Here is a 21,019-nt window from a genome sequence, read left to right as displayed (position 1 = left end):
CTTCTCCAAGATAGAGCTGAGAGAGACTCCTGCCTGCAACCTTGGAAGAAGCCACTGCCAGTCTGTGAAGACAATACTGAGCTAGATAGACGAATGGTCTGACTCAATATATGGCACCTTCCTATGTTCCTATGTACCTCAAAACTCCCTCTCTAATTTTCATCAGCTACAGAAGATCAGTGAAAACAGGGGGAGAGTTTCAGGCCACTGGCAAGTTACGATGACGTCTAAATATATGGGATTTTGCTCAGGCTTATTCTCTTAATCTGTGGACTAGTCGTCAAGGTTTGAGTAACTAAATTATTATCAATAGTCCACTTCTAGTGTATTATTCCCTGTACTTCACAGTCACTTGCTTAGTATTCTTTATCATTAATCAGTATCATTATTCCTGTATGTCAGGAGCTTGATTCAGATACGTGGTGAGTTTGTGGCTGAGATTGTGGTTGACGTGAGTTTGAACTAGGGACTTCCCAGCTCTCATTCTTAGGACATTCACACATTCACTTTAAACTGGCTGCTGCTCAGTCGGGTTTGTAATGCCCATGTGAAACCTGCATTGCTCAGAATGCTCATTTGTATTGCAACACATCCTCTCTGTTTTCTCTCCCATATGAATAGTGATCAGATGCTGCTGATATAAACTGAGCAAGAAGGGCTCAAAGAAGATGGAAGCTTCATGAATTAAAGCATCCTTCTTCATTACACTATCAACTCTTTCTGGTGGTGGTAGGGATTCTGCTGCTTCATGTCATTGGATTATCTGGCTTATGTTTAGCTTTGTAGTAAACAGCTCATAATCCATTATTTTACCAACCGCATTATAGACTCTTGCTTTATTGAAAGGCAGACCATTCCAGACTTGGAAACTATAGAAAAGTCTATAATGATGCCACATACTTTAGAGCAGCAAGAGAATAATGCTACATCCCACTGAACAAGAGAAACTCAGGTAGGCAGAATTCAAGTGTCCAAACTGGGACTTCAGCCAAGGCACAGGGAATAATAGGTTTACTCTCGTGGAAAGTGTCTTGGAATGTTTAATGGCCACAGTAAGTTAGCGTCTTGGCTCAACATCTCATCATAAATCAGTTGCTTGGGAACTGGTTCAATTGTCAGAAAAAGTATGCTGTGCTTACTGACCTGCAAACAAACATTCCTGCAACACCTCGTCTCATTTTGATCTTGTATAGGTTTCAAGATCTAATCAAGTTATGAATTGCCCAAACTAATTCCTATTTCACACAAGGTGATTGAGCTGCTGTGCTGGGACCTTCCTCCGTCCCCTTTTTAGTACTCCAGTAACAAGGTTGGGTGGGCAGATGCTGTTGCAGACCCCGAGGCTGATGGGATATGGTGTGGAGAACCCTATGCCGGATTAACCCATTAGCAAAGGTACCAAATTTATGTGCATTTTTAAAATTTGGGGCCCCTTCATAACATATGCTACAGGCCCTGCACTGGCTTAATCCGGCCCTGGGAGAATCCCTTGGTTTTCCTGAGGAAGGTGAGAGCTTATGTGGCTATCGGAGTTTGTGGTCAAGTCTGCACCTATTTGAATGACCCTGCTACAGCCTACTGGGTTGTTTGGCAAGTTACTTTAATGAAGTCATTGGTCTGTGAGACAGTCGCTCGTGAGTGGCTTTTCTACTATAGTGGGAAAAGAGTGCGTGGCTTCTCGCAGCCTATTCTCCTGAGAATCTGTACCCAGAAATCAAAAGTAGCTGCTCTTGTATGCTCATTATAATGTTCTACTGTCCTCCTGTTCCCTATAGGGTCCTTTCTGTACTTAGATACATGACTGGGACCCCTGGATGTGATACATTTCTAACATTTCACAGATAAAAATAATGGACGCTGTTGATGTTGTGCGTGCATAACTGTGAGTGAAAGATTGTGATCCTTTCTGGGACAGAGAACCATCTATATTTGCAATATAAACTGCTTTGAGAGCTTTTTTGTTGCAGAACAGTATATAAATGTTTTTATTTTATTTTCTATAGTCCTTATGCCTCAGACTATTTACTCTCCAATAGTCTGATTTGCACTGGTTTCCAGGAGGGTGTGTCAGAAAACTGACCTTGATGGTTTCCTAATATACTGTTTAATTTCACAATAGATCCAGTGGTACTTATTACAGAGGAGCTGCAACTCATATTCATGAAGCAATAATAAAATGGGGCAGGGGAAGAGAAGCAGTGAACCTTTGGTCTCCAAATACATGCATTAGAGTCAAGATTTGATCCCAGTTCAAATACTTTTCAAAAAATCCAAGGATATTCCAGAACCTGAAGAACTCTAGTGCACAATGTGCACACTAATAACATTTTATAAAGGCATCTCCAACATCTATCGAAATGACAAAAGAGGGACAGTTTTACCCGAAATGTATATCAGAACATAGGCACTATTCCTGGTAAATAGGCATAGTTGTAACACCTGAGTTAACAGCAGAAATACATTCAGACATTAGAGTCTGTAGGTTATGAAAGCTCTTGCTGCCTTTAAGGTTCCATGGAATGTAGTCTGCATATTTTGCTTTCTATAAAACTTGCTTAGCTGAATATCCCATTTTGCTGTTGTGTGTCATGCTCAGAGATAGGGGGTTAGTCTGTGGTTCTGGGGAGTCAGCCAGTTTTTCTAATGACTTTGCCTCTGAACAAGAAAGCAAAGCAGCTTGTTCTCCCTCTCACTCACTCTTTGGCTTAGTATTGGGATGAAGTTCAACCTTTGTTGATCTGTCATACATCAACAAGTAGTGAAGGCATGCCAAATCCAAGGACATAAATCTTTGGGGAAGGGGGAAATTGGCCTGAGGGGAGAGTATTTAAATATCATCTTTCTTGCTGATGGACCAAAAGGCTTCTCCATAGTCCAGGCTAGAGTGTTTATTGCTTTTCCCATGCAGCACAGTGCAGCTTCTTTGAAAAGAAAGGCACACGATTAAAGAGCTCATTGAAACGAAGATTTTGCTTTTAAATGTGGGTATCTTGTCTCTGTCTACAAAGAATTGCGGCAAGGAAACACAGACTGTATTTATATATGGCTAATCTTAAATTCTCAAGGTAGTTTGAAGAAAGGAGATTTTAAAATAAATAATATTTTACTTAATAAAATATTAATTAGGCATATGGAGACACTTTTAAAGAAAATGCTTTTTATTTTTTTATTTTTGCATGCCAAACAGTTAAAGGCATATAACCTCTCTCACAACAAGAGAGGTTGCATCATTTGCATCAAAACCCTTCCTCTGTATGTTCATATAATCAGTATCAAAACAAATATCAGCATGAAAGCCAGACTTATATCCTAAACTGAATCTTTGCTAGGAAAAGAAGGAAACCATATTTTTTTACTTGTCTCTGTAGTACTCTGGTTATTTGATAAGGTAGCAGTCTGGAGAACAGGAGAGAAATAGACACAGTTTTTTAAAAAAGGAATTTGCATTTACTATACTCAGAGGCGCTCTTATCCCTGGACTTCAGGGCCAAAGTCCAGGGCCTCCATATCCCCTAGGCCCCCCAAATACACTCTAGTCTGTGTAGTCTGGGTGGTGTGGTCGCCCAGCAGAGCATGATAATGCTTAATCTGCAGGGGAGGGGAGCCTCCAAAGGCCTTTAAGTCCAGGCTCCAAAATTACCTAGGTGCACCTCTGACTATACTCACAGTTCCTCTGACCTAGCATCATTAGTGCAAAAGCCTTTCTCTACATAAGGAGGTAGGGTACAGCCCTACAATGGAGGGATATTCCTGTTGGACACTTTTTTTAAAAAAGGAAGGATGTGCCCCAGCACTTAAGTGGAAGAGTGCAGCCTAAAACTACTGGGTTTTAACAGCATAAAATAAGGGTGTTTTTTCAGCCAGTTTAAGATTGCCATATTCTGGCTTTCCAAATCCAGGTGCCTAATTTGCATATTATGTAAATTGGCTTGAAAATAATTTTTGAGCAGAATAGTGACTGCACGTTTTGCTCCATAACTCCACTTCTACAAGGGCTAGAGCTTAGCTGTGTGTGTGTGTGTAATGAAAGCTGAAATTTGGGTGAATCTGGGTGGGCTAAGCAATCTAGGCAAGATGCTTAAATCTGGGTGGAACCCAAAATTCCAGGGGGTATGGCAACTCTAAGCCAGCTCAGTTCAAATCTGGACCAGATTTGAATTGATCCAGCCTGGTCTGGGCTCAGACTTGGCCGAACCAGGTCCAGTCCAGTTTGGCCATTGAGCCAGCCAAGCTGGCATTTGGGCCAGCTTGGGGGATATACTTGTAAAGGGGAATCTGGCTAGGATTCCTGTTTACAAGTAAAGGAAGTTTCCCTAGACTAAAGGGGGGTGGGGTGACAGGGGAATATTTACCTTTTAGTTTCCTGCTGATGGAGATAGTGGAGGAAGAGTTCAAACCAGACTGCCCCCACCACCCCTGGTTCAAAGAAACTGGTTAGCGGGCTGACTTGGGAGGTTTGTTTGTTTGTTTGTTTGTTTGTTTATTTGATTTATATACCGCCCTCCCAAAATGGCTCAGGGCGGTTTACAACATGGTAAAAACAATTAAAACAAGTTAACAGTTAAAATCAAACTATAAAAACAGTATAAAACCAATTAAACAAGCAGCTAAAAAACTCTGGAAAATCAGGGCAGCAATTTAAAACAATTTATCAATCATTTAAAAACCCTGGAAGGCCAGGCCAAACAGATAGGTTTTAAGGGCCTTCCTGAAGGACAATAAGGATCTCAGATTATGGATTTCTGCCGGGAGTGCATTCCACAGCCCAGGAGCAGCTACAGAGAAGGCCCGCCTCTGAGTTGCCACCAGATGAACTGGAGACGGACCTCCTCAGATGACATTAACATGCGGTGGGGATCATGTAGAAGAAGGCGCTCTCTAAGATAACTCGGACCTAAGCCATTCAGGGCTTTAAAGGTAATAACTAATACTTTGAATTTTGCTTGGAAACATATCGGCAGCCTGTGTAACTGTTTCAGAACAGGCATAATATAGTTTCTCCGGGTTATCCCAGAGACCAATCTGGCTGCCGCATTCTGAAACAACTGAAGTTTCCGGACTACGTACAAAGGCAGCCCCACATAGAGCACATTGCAGTAGTCGAGCCGGGAGGTTACCAGCTGATGCACCACTGTTTTGAGGTCATCCTCTTCAAGGAATGGGCGCAGCTGCTGAATCAGCCAAAGCTGATAGAAAGCACTCCTGGCCATGGCCTCCACCTGAGATACCAGGGTGAGGCCTGGGTCCAGGAGTACTCCCAAACTGTGCACCTGCTCCTTCTGAGGGAGTGTAACCCCATCCAGCACAGGAAGATCTAACTCATCCCTCAGATGCTGAGCCCCTACAATGGGCACCTTTGTCTTGCTTGGATTCAGCTTCAATTTGTTCTCCCTCATCCAGCCCATTACTGCCTGTAGGCAGGCATTTAGGCAGGCATACTTGTAAAGGGGAATATGGCAAGTAAATGGGAATTCCCTAGACTAAGAGGGGGGGCAGTGAAAGGGGAAAGTTTACCTTTAGTTTTCCACCAGTGGGGATGGCCAGGATTTCTGCGTGTGCGCAGAGGCCCAAAAAGGGCTGCAGCCAGCCTGTCCTGTCATTTGGGAGGGTATGCTAACTGATTTGGTCAAACTGATCAGCTGGGCTGGTCGGTTTGACGAACCGGTTCAACCTGGTTCACAGTCGAACTGCTTAAACTGACTCGGTTTGTGGCAGTCCAGTTGATGATCAAACCAGTTTGGCACATCCCTGTTATGGATGAGGTATGATCCCTGCAGATCCCTGCAATAGGAATCAAGCATACTACCTTTATAACACAATTGGTTGTAATGACTTCTACACTGGCACATTGTCACAGTTGGTGGTGATGTTGCTGCACTGACACAGTTGCAAACTGGCTGGGAGAGGCTGAGGAAGCATGCAAGAAGGAGGCAGAGTGCCCCTCCTCACTCTGACATCAGGATACCACACAGAATTATCTTGCGTGTCATGGGTTGCCGACCCCTGAATCATATGATTTATACCCCACCTTTCAGGTATTCAAGCTAGCTTTCACAATACTTCAAACATTAACATTATAGTTACAGCATAAAATACAATGTAAACATACAAACAAAAACTAGCAACATAAAGCCAGCATAAAATCACGAGATCCTTTGCCAGTCATTGAAGCAAGTTCTCTTTGATGCTGCAGATGCCAAACAAAACGAGTCAACTCCTTTTCTGAATGAATACACAAAAGGGACCAGGTGGGTCTCTTTTGGTTAGGAATTCCATAGAAGTGGGACTGTCACAGAAAGTACCATCCCACAAGGCCAAAGAGACTGCCACTTCCAAACACTGGAACACAAAGGGGTGCGCAATCAGCCATTCTCAAAGGATCGTTTGTGTGTGTGTAAATTAACATTTTAACATGGATGTCAACAATTGCTATATATGTTGTTTTAGGCCTTTCCAATTTGAAAGCCTTACCACAAATCTGTCATAAACATTATGTTAACATTTCTGCTAACATAAGTAAAACAGTTAGTAATAAAATACCTGTAAATCCTTCCCACACAGTAATTAACTTTTCTTTGCAAATATCAAAGATTTATCTGAGTTACTTGGCACATTTCTCCATATGTCTTAAATAAAGTTAAAATGTGTATGTGCGTATTATGCCTTTTGCAAAAAGAGACTGCTTGGCAAAAACTGTAAATGATTAACAGGACACAGGAAGTATATTATGTTTTAAGTAGACTACGATTTCTTAAGAGTATTTTCCCATTATACAGTATCTTTGACTGGCCATCAGATCAAGTGGATTTTTGGTGACAGATACTTTACCTCACCTTTTGTAATGGAAAGCATTAATAGCATCTATATTTATATAGTCATGTTGTGTATACTTCAGCTTTCATTTGGTGTGAGCTCAGAAACTAAGAATTAAGAAATCATGAGACTCACATAATATTTACAGAGAAATAATTACATTTACTAGTGTGTGCCATTATTTAAAAATTTGGTGGGGGGCGGGGACTGATGCAAATCAGAAAGTACATAGTTCTTGAAAAACTGCCTTCTAGCTTCCACATTTTGTGTCTAGTATAGTAGATCTCTACACAGTATGACAAGAGACCATTCAGACAGCTGCCACTTGTGCCTTGCCAATGCTGCTTCTGCCTCTGTAGTGTTTATAAAGCAAATATTATGAGAGGTAAATGGACTTTTATGCAAGGGAACCATATTTGTTCTAAACCGATGTTTTGTTCCCATCACCTGACCTGAACATTCTTAATTCATTAGCTTTTTATGATATACTCTTATCTGAAGAATGGTGTGGGTGAACTACTATTTCTTTTTGTGTACCTTGATCAATCAATCAGTATTGTATACCTTGATCAATCAATATATGAATCAATCAATCACTGTGGCAATGCATATAACTACTGCAACATCCCATGGACAGTAACTGATGCAAGTCCACCATACTATGTAGCCTGACAATTGAAATCATATTGTAACTGCTTATCAGTCAGGCACATAAGTTTGTATTATTATAAGTAGCTGCACTTCATGGTGGCTCAAAATTTAAGATGATGCTTGAATAGTTCATAGCCTATCTTACCTCTGTCATGCCCCTTCTCTATACATTTCTGTCTTAGGTTACAGCTTTGTGCACTGCCACCACTATGCTGGCAAAGTATGCTTAGTCCTTACTGGTACAACATCCTGGCTTGATTGACTGTGTCAGCCTGTGTCAACCCTTGCTGACCAGTCTTGCTGACCACGCAAATGGCCGGCACGTGTGTGCAGAGATGCGTGCCGGCATTTGGCACAGGGGCAGCTTGGAGACACCCAGCCAACATGCAGTTAATGCTGGAGGGAGCATTGGGAGTACAGTGATTAGAGGAGGAGCAGGTATGGACCTGCTCTCATCTGCTTTAAAGGGGCTGGGGAAGCCCTCATTTTTAAAGCAAGGTGCCCCGCGATTCGGCTTCCGAATTGCATTTCGGCACATCCCTTATCATTCATATTCTGTGAAACTCTGCATGCATTTTTAAAAAATAAAACAGAGTTAATAGCTCTGAGTGTGTGTTTGTGAGTGGTTGATTGTGTCCTGTGTTGGGATTTATTTATTTATTTATTTAACATATTTTTATGCCCCCCCCCAAACTTACGTGTCTGGGCAGTTTACAACAAGATAAAAACAAAAGTAAAACATTAGTTAAAAACAAAAACAAGAAATTTAGAACGTAACAATTTAAAAAACATTAAACATTAGGAATTGAGGCTTCAGTGAGCACATGAAGCACATGTCCTTTGATCAGGGACATATTTTGCATTTCCATGTCCTAGTCCAAGGAATGAATTATTACTATGGTGATAAACAGATTATTATTATTACTATGGTGATAAATTGTACACATGATAAGAGCAATGAGGAACTATAAGTAAGTACAGCAAATCACAAATGGGAAAACTATCACCTATGCTGGAAACTAGACAGAAGAAGTGTGTCCCTGTTGATACTGCTGGATCTTTCAGCTCACAACTAGATGCTGTGAGATTGTTGTGGTTACTCCAAAGATAGAATGTCACCTGCATGTGTTCAGAGTCCCTCTGCTTTATTATTACATGTTCCAAAGTTGAGTTCTGACACTGAAAACAGGCTTCAGGACTGAGCCTACTTCCATTTAATCCCAGGCAAAAGCCAGACATTTCTAGCAGGAGTGTCTAACATGGGAGTTATCCAGGAGGTTTATGTGGTACCATCTAGTCAACTAGAAGGCTAGGCTGGAGGCAATCAGAGCTTGACAAATTGCCCCCAAATTATGCCGGCATTCCTTAATTTCTAGTTTGTTGGAGCTTCAGTATGTCTGGAAGTCATGCCTTTGATCCTGTAAGGCTTTAAGCTGTCTTTGATTTACTCAGTGTTGAGAGAAAGGCATGTGCTTATGGTCACCTCTGTTTTGCCATGTCCAAGAGATCTGTCTTAACACTGATTACAGATACCTGGGTTAAAAGCCGCTGACTTGTGGAACTGAATGCTCTCAGCCTCTGGGACCTCCTAGATTTGGGGGGGTGAGTGGGATGGGTGGGCAGAGGTTTCTGAACTCAACACGAGGAACCCAGTTTCTAGTCCTGTGAGTGCTGCATAGGATTGCCAGCTCTGACCAAACCTATTCCTGGATTATTATTTTTCCACAACTGTTTTCACAATATCAAGCCATTTAAAATCTTCAGGATCACAATATCAAGCCATTTAAAATCTTCAGGATTGCTAGTCACTTGGAGATCTGTGTGGATTCCTGAACACTCCAGGCCCATCCACTCTAATGGTACCAGCTGCCAGGGTACTGAAAGAAGAACATTAGAACAATCTATACTAAGAGCTAACAAAGCAGAACAGGTGCAGTATGAACATATGATTCCAAGCCCCTTCCATGTACAAAGGGGCAGGGGGGCAAAAGCTTCTTTGAAGTGGGACTGCTTGGCTAGGACAAGTCACATGACATATTCACAGTGTGGTGGCAAGATGTCTGTTTCACTTTAACACATTTAACCAGGCTGGCTCTTTGAACATAATATATTTTTATTGTTCCCAGTTCAGTTTCTTGGATAAAAGTTGAAAGCAACAGCCGCTGCTGGAGCTTTCACATTATGGCCGTTTTCCCTTTGGGCACACACATGTTTTACCCCCTTCCCAATTACAATGTCTACAAATCAATGTAGTTGCCAGCTGCAGGTTTCCATAACACTTACCAAGGGTAAGATTGCTTTTAACTTTTACATCTCACTATAAATAGAGTTTAGTTGGTGCAATAAAATCTCCTATTTGTGCTTTTCAAGTAAAATGATAATAAAGGTTAAAGACTCATCACCATTGTGGGCACATTCTATACGAAAATTGTGTAATTAATAGGTAGAACTTTGTGCAGAGAAAAGAGATGTGCGTATGGTTGTGACATTTGGTGGTGTTTCAGGTGTTTGCACTGAGAACGTTTTCCCAATTCTGCTGAATAAAGGGGACAGGTTCATGTGTGGATTAGTAAATGGATAAGGACAAGAAACAGGGTAGAAATAAATGGAAAGCTTTCACAGTGGAGGAAAGTAAGGTATCCCAGGAATCTGTACAGGGACCAGTGCCTTTTAATTTATTCATAAATGATCTAGAAGTTGGGGTAAGTGGAGACGTGGTGAAATTTGCAGATGGCACTAAACTAAATCAGACTGTGAAGAGCTCCAAGAGGTTCTCTCCAAATAGTTGAGTGGGCAACAAAATAGCAAACACAATTTAATGTAAGCAAATGTAAAATGATGCACATTGGGGCACCAGCTTCACATGATGGAGACTGAGCTATCAGTGACTGCCCAGGAGAGGAATCTTGGGGTTGTGGTGGATAACTCCACAACCCCCCAAAGTGTTGACTCACTGTGTGGCAGCTGTGAAAAAGGCAAATTCCATGCTCTGGGTCATTAGGAAGGGGATTGAAAATAAAATTGCCAATATAATAAAGCCTCTATACAACTATATGGTGTCACATTTGGAGTACTGTGTAAATTCTGGTCACCATATCTCAAAAAGGAAATTATAGAACTGGAAAAGATGCAATAGAGGGCAACAAAGATTATCAGGATCCTGGAGCATCTTCCTTATGAGGCAAGGCTACAGCATCTAGGGCCTTTTAGTTTTGAAAAAAGGCAACTGAGGGCAGACATCATAGAGGTCTTTAAAATTATGCATGAAGTGGAGAAAATGAATTTTTTCTCCTTCTTTCACAACCCATCATCATCCCATGAAACTGATTGCCATGAAATTTAGGACCAACAAAAGGAAGTACTTTTTCACACAGTGCATAATTAAATCAATGTAATTCTCTACCATGGGATGTGGTGATGGCTTTGAAAGGGGCTTTGACAAATTCATGGAAGGCAGGTCTATCAATGGCTACTAGTCTTGATGACTATAGGCTACCTCCAGGCTCAGAGGCAGGAGCTCTGAATACCAGTTGCAGGGGAGCAACAGCAGGAGAGAGGGCATGCTCTCACCTCTTGCCTGTGGGCTTCCCAGATGCATCTGGTTGACCACTGTAGGAAACAAAATACTGGAGTAGATAGTAGGGGTGTGCATGGAACTGGCTGGCCCAGTTCAGTTTGAGTCCGGACTGGACCAGTTTGGTCTGGCCCCCATCAAACCCTCCCCCCAGTCTGGGCGGGGGAGGTTTCACATTTTTTTTAAAAAAAAATTTAATTTGATTTAAATACCTCTAGCCCCTTCAGGGGGCTTCCTGTAGGGTCCGTGAAGGTTCCCCCTCCTGCCGCCGGCCACTTAAATCACCGCCGCAAGCCCATGAAACCCTGCTTCTCTGTAAGTGTGCTCGGCAGCCAAAAATGGCTACCACACATGTGCAAATGACCTATGCGAGGCCCTGGGCCATGTCAGGCCCCACAGAGGCCATTTATGCATGTGCAGTAGTGGCCAAAATGGCCACCACACAAACTTACAGAGGCCCGAACATGCCAGAAAGCAGTGTTTTACAGGCCTGTGGTGGTGATTTAAGAGGTCGGTGGGGGGAGGGGGAACCTTCACAGACACTACCACCCCCCGTGGCCTACAGGAAGCCCCCTGAAGGGGCTAGAGGTATTTAAAATTAATTTAATTTTTTAAAAAAAATTCACGGACTTGTCCGGGGGTCCAGTTCCGGTCCAGACGGAACTGGGGGGAGGGGGGTTTGGTTCGATCCCGAACCCCGAAGCCTCTGGACCAAACCCCCAAACCTCCGGACCGGACCGCACATCCCTACTAGATAGGCCTTGGGCCTGATCCTGTTCTTATGTATTATTCAAAGCTACTACTAATTTACCACTTCTTAACAAAAGTTTATAAAGCAGTTGACTTCTAAAAATAAATAAATAAATAAATAAATAAGATGGCTCCCTCTCCTAAAAGAGCTCACAATCTAAAAAGAAACGTAAGGTAGACAACATCAAAAACCACTGGAGGATTGTTGTGCTGGGGCTGGAAAGGGACTGTTGCTCTGCCCCACCAAATATCAGATAATCACCATTTTAAAATATGTCTCTTTGCTCACTTAGTATGAGTAAGCACCAGCCAAAGCTAGAAGTAAAATGTGTTCCCTGTACATTTACAGAATGGAAAGAAGGCCCAGGAAACTATAGGAGAGAGGAGAGTGCAGCAGAAAGCTACATGACTTCAAATAGTAGAAGGAAATGAATTTTGTCTGGCCATGTTAATATAACCTGAGCTTGACTGTGGTCAGATTTAATTTGCATTGAAATGAATATGCAAGCCACAGCCAGGTTTGGAAGAGATGTGTATTCTCACAGGACAAAAATGTGTGCTAGTACCTCCCTTTAATTAAACCTTGAGCTAAAGGGGCTTTGTTTATGTTGTGGGCCTTCTTTTTGTTCCTATTGCCTGACCTGGACATTCTGAACTCATCAATCAGTTGTGTTCTATTGCCCTCTAACCCACTACAAGAACAGCAGGAGGTGTGAACATAACCATACCCATTTTAGATTCCCCAGACTATAGAAGAATAAAATACAAGATGCCATTTGTTTTGTCTTGTTTGTTTAGTTCATTCTGAAATGTTTAGATTTGAAACCCCTGCAAAGCAACATCTCTTACTGGCACCTGGTTAAGAAAAACAGTGCCATAACTAGTAATTTCTAGACAGGGAGCAAGCTCCTAATTCTTCCTGCTATACCTAAACTCCAGTACCACACAGATTCAAAACATATTATGTATGGTGTCATCCATAGACTCATCTCCATGCTTGGTGAAAAATAGGGAGAATGGATCAAAACTTGCAACCTTTTCAAGAATACTGCATACTTCGCAAGAGACTGCTTTTGAAGTTCTTACTGCTCAGATAGTTATTGTTATTTGTTCCTACATAAAGAGTCAGTTTTAGAAATTGTAGTAGCAAAAAACGTGAAACTGGTTGGCTGTTGCTTTGCAGTCAGCAACAGGTGTCAGAGTTTCTTCTCCAATTATCTTGGCCCCCACTAATAGTATTCAACAGTGTTCAGTGAGAAACTTCATGAGTGGCCTTGCCAGCTGCCCACATCAAACCTCCAGAACAACTGCATATACCAATGGAGGCTCTTCATTTAGGGCAGAGGGGGCATTGCTCCCCTCCTTGCCAGGCCCACATCCTTACTGCCCCCATATTATCTCACCAAACATACCATCTCTTCATCACTTTCTTTCTCTTTTGAATGAATGTTGCTTGAATGTTGTTCTTGCATTCCCATTGCTTGCCAGTAGATGGCCCTAGCTGTTGGTCTTTTTTCTAAAAGACCAACTTTTCTTTGTAAAGCAATTTCCTCCCTTTTAGGGTGTTCAGTGGAATCCCTTGCCCCCATATGAAGTCAATACCATATTTAGTCAATATACAAGCGCATATTTAGTCCCCCGGGACCAATCGGGATCTGCCTTTCTCTTCTTTTCCCTCCTAAAGATGGGCAGGGGCTAGCACTGCCCCCAGCCAGTCAGAAGTCAGAATCGCTTATAGGCATGTATTCTGACCAATAGCCAGCAAACAAGGCCAGGCCAGTCATCTGATTTCCCAGGGTCCCAGCCTGTAAACAGATGGAGTTCAGAAGGTAGGACACCTGACTACCTTTCTCTACCCTCTTTTTTTAAATGCCTCTAGCAAATCTTGGCAACATTCAGAGAGCTTGAGAATGACGGGGCAAGTGGGGGATAATTTCTAGGTACTGCCTAGAGGTGTACACACCACCTAGAGATGTACATATCATGCGGTACAACAATACAATGATAGTTAGATAGATATGGACTGGCACTTCCTCTGGGTAGTTCTTTTACTAACAAGTTGGCAGACCCCCTGCCCCACCTTCCCTCTTGTTCTGGGACTTTGAGCAAAGCCTCTTGCTAGCTTCCTTAGTCTCTCACCTCCCTTGAGGATGAAGGAGAGGGAGGGGGTTATAGCTTCCAAATTTTTAAAAAAGGCATTTTAACTGAAATTACTAATTGGGCTATTTCAGACTATTTGGGGTATTTTATATCCTATTTGAAATGTGTATGTTTTTAATGCAGAAATATTTGGTTTTTATTTTTTAAGAATTCTGAGATTATTGCCTTCTCTTCATGGGCAGCCTAACAGGCACAGCTTGGAAACCAGTCCAGTCCAAAACAGACAAGTAGCTCCACCTCTTTATAGTCTTAGTACCAGCTTTTATTTGCTATTGGTTGGTTATTTTGTGTTACTCTGTGTGTGTGTGTGGTAGTAGTATCATACCTGTCAACGTGTCCCTACTTTCCCAGTCAAGTGAATGGGGAAATAGGGACATGTTGGCAGGTATGTAGTATTGAATGGAGAGGTCTTCAGCATAGGTTCTTTGGACAAGTTTGGGTTTATATGGTTTAATTTTCAAACCTGATAAGGATTCTCTCAAATAAATGCTACATAGAATTGCAGCTGGTTGTAAACAGTTTATTCCAAGTAAAGCTTTAATGAACTCATTAGGGCTTACTCCCAAGTAACTGCTCTGGGCATAGGGTTGAAGTTCAAGGACATATCCCAGAAATGTTTATATTGTGAGAAAAGGAGAAATAAAGGCTTGCTTTTAAAAAATTGAATTATGTACTGTGTGCGCATATTTGTGAGAAGAAAGGAAACTAGTGGGCTCTGGTGTAGCCAGTACACTGTGGTATTTTTAAGTGGTGTGAAACGTGCAAATAGGCACTAAAGACTCCAAACCCCACCACCCTTCAGTTGATCTGAAGAGAGTTGGTCTTGTGGTAGTAAGCATGACTTGTCCCTGTAGCTAAGCAGGGTCTGCCCTGGTGGCATATGACAGGGAGACTAGAAGTGTGAGCACTGTAAGATATTCCCCTTAGGGGATGAAGCCGCTCTGGGAAGACCATCTAGGTTCCAAGTTCCTTCCCTGGCATCTCCAAGATAGGGCTGAGAGAGATTCCTGCCTGCAACCTTGAAAAATCCACTGCCAGTCTATGTAGACAATACTGAGCAAGATGGACATATGGTCTGACTCAGTATATGGCAGCTTCCTATGTTCCTATCTCCTTAGCCGAGTCCTGCATGGAGTGAGGAGGAGAGGGCTGAGAATGCAAGGCGGGGGAGAAATGGAGGCAGTGCTAATAGAAGATGGAATGGAGCTACTGAAGAGTGGAAGAGGCATGGGGACTTGAGAGAGGGCATTGCTATTTTCCACACTGACACCTACAATCAACCACTCTAAGGACAGGATTCCTTTATTCATTTCACAGCCAACCAAGGAGCAAATATAGCACTAGATTAGCACTAAATAGCCAGCTTCCAAGTGCTGGTGTGAATGATGGAGACTTTGGTTGAGACAAGCAAACAACTTTACAAATTGAGAAAACCATGGGCAGGTTCTTTCTAACTTAGGGTTGGACCTACTTTCTATTAGCCCCACCTGGCTCCCTTCTCTCCGCTCCAACACACACACCAAGCCCCAAGAGGCAGCACTGGCATATACTGCCTTGATAATAGCAATAGCAATAGCACTTACATTTATATACCGCTCTATAGCCGGAGCTCTCTAAGCGGTTTACAATGATTTAGCATATTGCCCCCAACATTCTGGGTACTCATTTTACCGACCTCGGAAGGATGGAAGGCTGAGTCAACCTTGAGCCCCTGGTCAGGATCGAACTTGTAACCTTCTGGTAACAGGGCGGCAGTTTTACCACTGCGCCACATAAGTGTTTGGAAAGCATCAGTTTGAATGCCTAGTTGACCCAGGCCTCACCTTTTTCTTCCTTCCTCTTCCTCCGTCACAGTCCTAAGATGGGTCATAAAATGATGGCTTTAGTTCTTTAGTTATAAATGTGCTCTGAAATTTACATTTGTATAATTTATCCTGTCCTCTATGTAACACTCTGGGTAGGCAGCAAGACTTTAAAAATTTCTTTAAGTTTTTTAAATTGAAAATCTCAACTTACCAGGATCAATGTTCTACCCAATTATTTAAAACCTTTGAAAACTAAACAATAAAGCACTTGACAGCAAGTGCTGTTTCACCTATAACTGTACATGCAGAATTTCTGTCAAACGCTAGCCACACATTTGATTTAAAATCTGCAAGCAAACCAGAGTGCTAAAATGTTATTGGCAATATGAATTATTTCATTTATCAACATCCTCTTCCCTGAAAATCTGATCAAAACCAGAAAGAACAAAGAAATCCAAGATGCTATTTTAGTTTTATCTTTAATCAAAGGAAGCCAGAGTGCTAGTTTTTATTGAAAAATTCTCAGCCTACATTTTCCATCATCCCCACGAAAAGGAAATGAATGTCAAGAACTTGGATGCCCTCCAAGCAATTTTCTTTCATATCTGAAGGCATCTCATGTTCACAAAGCCGCTAAAATGTCATTGTGGTCAGGACTGTACTGCATTTAAATTTGGATAAACAGAAAAGCCCAGGGATGTACACAAATCCTGGCACTGAGCTGTTGTTGGGTTTGTGTTCATACCTGCCTAATATGGGCTTTTTCCTAGATAAGTATTAAAGGGTTGGTGTAATAGAAAGGGAAACAAAAGCCTTTTGAAATGTGCTACTAATTATTTAGATCCCCCATCAAAGGCTCAAAGATTTTTACTCATGGCTACATAAATGACAAGCTTTGCCTCTCACTGTCTTTCCTGACCTAACTTCTGCCCTGCTTCCATTTTAGTGGTCTTTTTAAGGCAGGTGAGATACATATGATATTGCCAATCCATCCATAGAACAGCTATCTAACGGCATAGTTAATATATGTAGGGAGGACTGTTTAATGGGCCAAGTGCCACCCTCTTATGCCTCTAGAGAGCATTCCTGCCCCCAACTTACTTTGTGCTTGTAAAACCATAATCACTTCTAATGTTCTCCTTATAGGCACGAAGATATCCAATTGTGGTTGTCTCCGACACATTGGCTGCTGCCACATTTGGCATGCTGACAAGGTGCACAAAGCACACTGCTTCCATTCAAGTCAGAAATGTAAATGCTCTAAATCCTTTTCTGTTCCCTTACAACTCCTCCCTACCCTGACTGCCCCCAGTCTCTCTAAGTGAAGTCTGGCAGTTCTGGAAAAGAGCCAGGTCTTGGCCAAGAGGAAAGCTCCGCTAAGATTTTTTTTTAGGCGATAAAAAAGTGCATTGGGTTGAATCTGATGACCCTGCAATCAACATCACAAATGTGTGGCTGCCAGAAAACTGGGTGACTCTGGGCCAGTCATGTATCTCTCAGCCTAACCTACCTCACAGGGTTGTTGTGGAGGATAAAAATAGCCATGTATATGAGCTCCTTTGAGCTCCTTGGAGGAAAAGCAGGATATTTTTTTTAAAAGCAGGATATAAAAAAGCAGGATATAAAATAAAACACAAAAGTAACAGTCTGGCAAGGCGACAGAATGACATACCAAGTTATTATTTCCCAGTAAGAAATTATCAACCTTAATAAGAGGAAGAGCTTTTGACAAAGGATTATCAACGTTTTGTACAGATGCCACATCTCTTACAGGTTATGGTCTGAAGGCTTAAGATTCAGCCATCTTGCTGAAGCTAAGAAGATCTAGAGCTAGTCAGTGCTGATGGGCCACCACCTGGGAATCTCATATAAGATGCCTTCATGGGGAAAAAGGCAGGGTATAATGTCATAAACAAACATAACAGGACTTTTTTCTCCTTGAAATATGTTGGCCATGCATAATAAAAGTAAGAAGCAAATTCCTTCACTTGTGGTCTTAAATTAGAAGGGCTGGACTTTTTACTTATTGATGCACCTATTCCTTTTGCCAAAATAAAGCAATGCTCGACTAGATTTTCCTGGATTCATGCCATCTAACCCAGAAACATTTTCTTTTCTGCACGCCCCTTGGACATGCTATTCTTAGACCTGTTTGTGGGTGACTTTCTTTTTCATACTTGTGAATGGTACTATGCCAGCCAGATTTCACCTAGGGCCCACTTCTGGCAGCTGCCACCCACTCCATAGTGTCCTTTAGCACCCACCCAGGTAGATATCCTCAAACACTCAGCTGCCGTGAATCGGTATACACTTTTTTTGCTACACACATCTTGCTACAGGCAAGGCTTTGGTGCCTGTGAATGACTCAGGAGTTATCAAAGAACAATTAAAGAAAAGCTAGATTCATTTTTAAATTTATTTTAAATAACTTGATACCATATTTTCCCTTCAAAAATAAACCACAGTAGCTTAGAAAGGAAATGTAATGTAGGAAAACATAACATTCTCAGACCTATAAAAGGAAACATAACAACATTCTATCATTAATACTCTAATCCTCTGCAAGATGGTAACACAGAACTAACATCCAGTACCTGAAATAGTTATAAATTATAGTTAGCTACCTAGCTCTGTTCTAGAAAGCAAGGCTCAGCTACACAACTACAGTTTCTATGGCTTGTGGGAGCATCATTAAAAGAGTATCACTTCAGTTCTAAGTCAGAGAGAATGTACTTGTTATGGGGAAAACATTTTTGAAGGTGAGGTAATGTCACAATGCACAGAGAACTGTTAGAAACAATTGATTTAATTACACAAAGCTCAAATTCAAATGCTCAAGTTTATTTTATTTCACAAATTTGTAGACCGCCCCAAACTTCTGTCTATCGGCGGTGTACAACAACATAAAACAAATTAAAAATGAGAACCCTAAAACAATTTTAAAACCACAATCAAGTTAAAAAGCATGGGTGAAAAAAATGAGTCTTTAGGAACTTTAAAAAAGTTGTCAGAGGCTCTTATTTCAGCAGGGAGCACATTCCAGAGTCTCAGGAAGTTGTCCCAGAAGGTGGGGAAATTATATTGTCAGCATCTTGTTAACACAGTCAGATATGCTGCCATGATTATTGACCCTGGATGCTGCTAACAAAACAAAATCTGATTTTTAAAAATGTTTAGATGTATCAAAATTTTGTTGCTGTGTCAAAAAGATAGGTAAAAGCCTCAAATCACAAATATTAACAAAAGAAACAGACTGGAACATAGGAAGCTGCCATATACTGAGTCAGACCATAGGTCCATCTAGCTTAGTATTGTCTACACAGACTGGCAGCGGCTTCTCCAAGGGTGCAGGCAAGAATCTCTCTCAGCCCTATCTTGGAGATGCCAGGAAGGGAACTTGGAACCTTCTGCTCTTCCCAGAGCAGCTCCATCCCCTAAGGGGAATATCTTACAGTGCTCGCACATCAAGTCTCGCATTCATATGCAACCAGGGTGGACCCTGCTTAGCTAAGGGGACAAGTCATGCTTGCTACCACAAGACCAGCTCTCCTCTCCTGGTCTGGATTAAACTCAACTAGTAAATATTTCCAAATTTTACAGTAAGATTGTTTGCAAAATGTGATACATAGGGGCATCCATGTTCAGATGGATGTGACATATCACTGGAGCTTCACTGGTACCACCCTCGTTTGCGGTATCAGCTCCTTCTTGGCAAGATAACTGTTGAATAGGCTTGTGCACATGTTGTATTTCCCCCCCCTTGAGTAGTACACTGCAGTACTCGGCAGAACATTAAAATGGATGACTATCATCTCTGTTTCCTGATCTACAGTTCAATTCTGGGGTTTCATGACCCACCTAAAGAAGAAAATAAATGATAAAAGACAGCCTGTCAGGACTGTACAGCAGAGTCACCATTAATGAAATGTTTGCCCTCCACAGCCTCCAAGCCAGGACAACATACACTTGCTCCATTCATAGGCATTTCCACAATAACACTAGCAACCCCTCCTAAGGTGCAATCAGATTCTACAGTTCTCACCATGTCAGTATCAGTTGCGGAGGTCACAGGCTTTTGGGGAAATTAAGCTTCAAGAAACTTTAGAGCAGTTTCGTGATGTGATGCCAGCAGCCCTCTTCAAGCATTTTTTAAAAAAGACTCCAGTTTGCATCCCTCTTTCTTCTTCATTTACTCTGCCTTGTATCTTTTTTCAGGTTATATACCGAGCTCTGTCACCACCTTATTCTGCTGATGACCCATACAGCCCTGAAGCTCAGGCACAGCTGAAAATCACTAACCTTCGAGTGCAGCTGCTTAAACGACAATCCTGCCCTTGCCACAGCAATGACCTGAATGCGAAACCTCCACAGTTAACATACTATGCAATCTATGATTTCATTGTAAAAGGGAGTTGCTTTTGTAATGGCCATGCAGATCACTGTGTGCCAATCAAAGGATTCAGACCTGTCAAAGCAGCAGGAGTCTTCCAAGTGGTAAGTTTATGTTAGATAAGCTTTGCCCTAAGTCTCAGGAAGACAGATTGATCTTTCAAAATCAACCTGTTGTAGCTGGTGTCTGTTCTATGGAACATTACTTGCCCTTAGTAATGGAAGCCTATAATGTTCTAGGTAACTGTGACTTTTCATAACGTTTTCATTCATAGGCTGTAGAGCACAATTGGATTGAAGGACTATGTTTACCATGAAAAACAGCAATTCTCTATAAAACCCACCCATGGGTTCCGTTCATGGTCTTATCATCATGACTCGTGACCAATACAATATGCCGTTCTGCTTTCCTCTTACATCATCAGTAGAATCATTTCAGGAGCTCTAAATACGAATACAACAAATATTTATATACTACTTTTCAACAAAAGTTCCCAAAGCAGTTTACATAGATATAAATAAAATGGCTCCCTGTCCCTAAAAGGCTCACATTCTAAAAAAGCATAGAGGCATAAAAGCTGTTTTTCATTAAAAGAATCAGAAAAGATTGGTAGATGGACTAGTGTAAGTAGATGAATTTAAAAGTGGTTTTGGAAAGAAGGACTGGTATCAAAACAATTGTATCTCCAACATGAAAAAGACAGCATGTTTCGCTTCTAGTAAATGTAACCTTGTGACGTGTAAAAACAAGCCAATATGAAAGCCTGCAATGATTTGATGGATACGGAGCAAACTCCACAGTTTTCCACAGTTTCCCCAGATGTTTCCTTAGTGGTTTCAAACTAGGTATTTTGAATGGGTTGTTTCAGCCAACAAC

At 41.7% G+C, this 21,019-nt stretch overlaps 1 protein-coding gene across 9 annotated transcripts in view; it reads left to right on the top strand.

The window, feature by feature from the left end:
* The window catches only part of NTN4 (netrin 4), a 132,976-nt gene that overhangs the window by 77,211 nt on the left and 34,746 nt on the right, over positions 1 to 21,019 (top strand). For 8 of the 9 annotated variants that reach the window (XM_053251258.1, XM_053251253.1, XM_053251254.1 and 5 more), the window contains one exon: positions 19,969 to 20,247. The exons of the other annotated variant lie outside the window; for it this stretch is intronic. In XM_053251258.1, the coding sequence (XP_053107233.1) occupies positions 19,969 to 20,247 (279 nt within the window). The remainder of the gene's footprint in view (positions 1 to 19,968; positions 20,248 to 21,019) is intronic. 9 annotated transcript variants of the gene reach the window in all.

Source organism: Hemicordylus capensis, chromosome 5, assembly GCF_027244095.1.
Source record: "Hemicordylus capensis ecotype Gifberg chromosome 5, rHemCap1.1.pri, whole genome shotgun sequence".
NCBI classification, from domain to species: domain Eukaryota; kingdom Metazoa; phylum Chordata; class Lepidosauria; order Squamata; family Cordylidae; genus Hemicordylus; species Hemicordylus capensis.
Note: the sequence above shows the minus strand (reverse complement) of the source record. Positions and strands in the feature narration are given on the sequence as shown.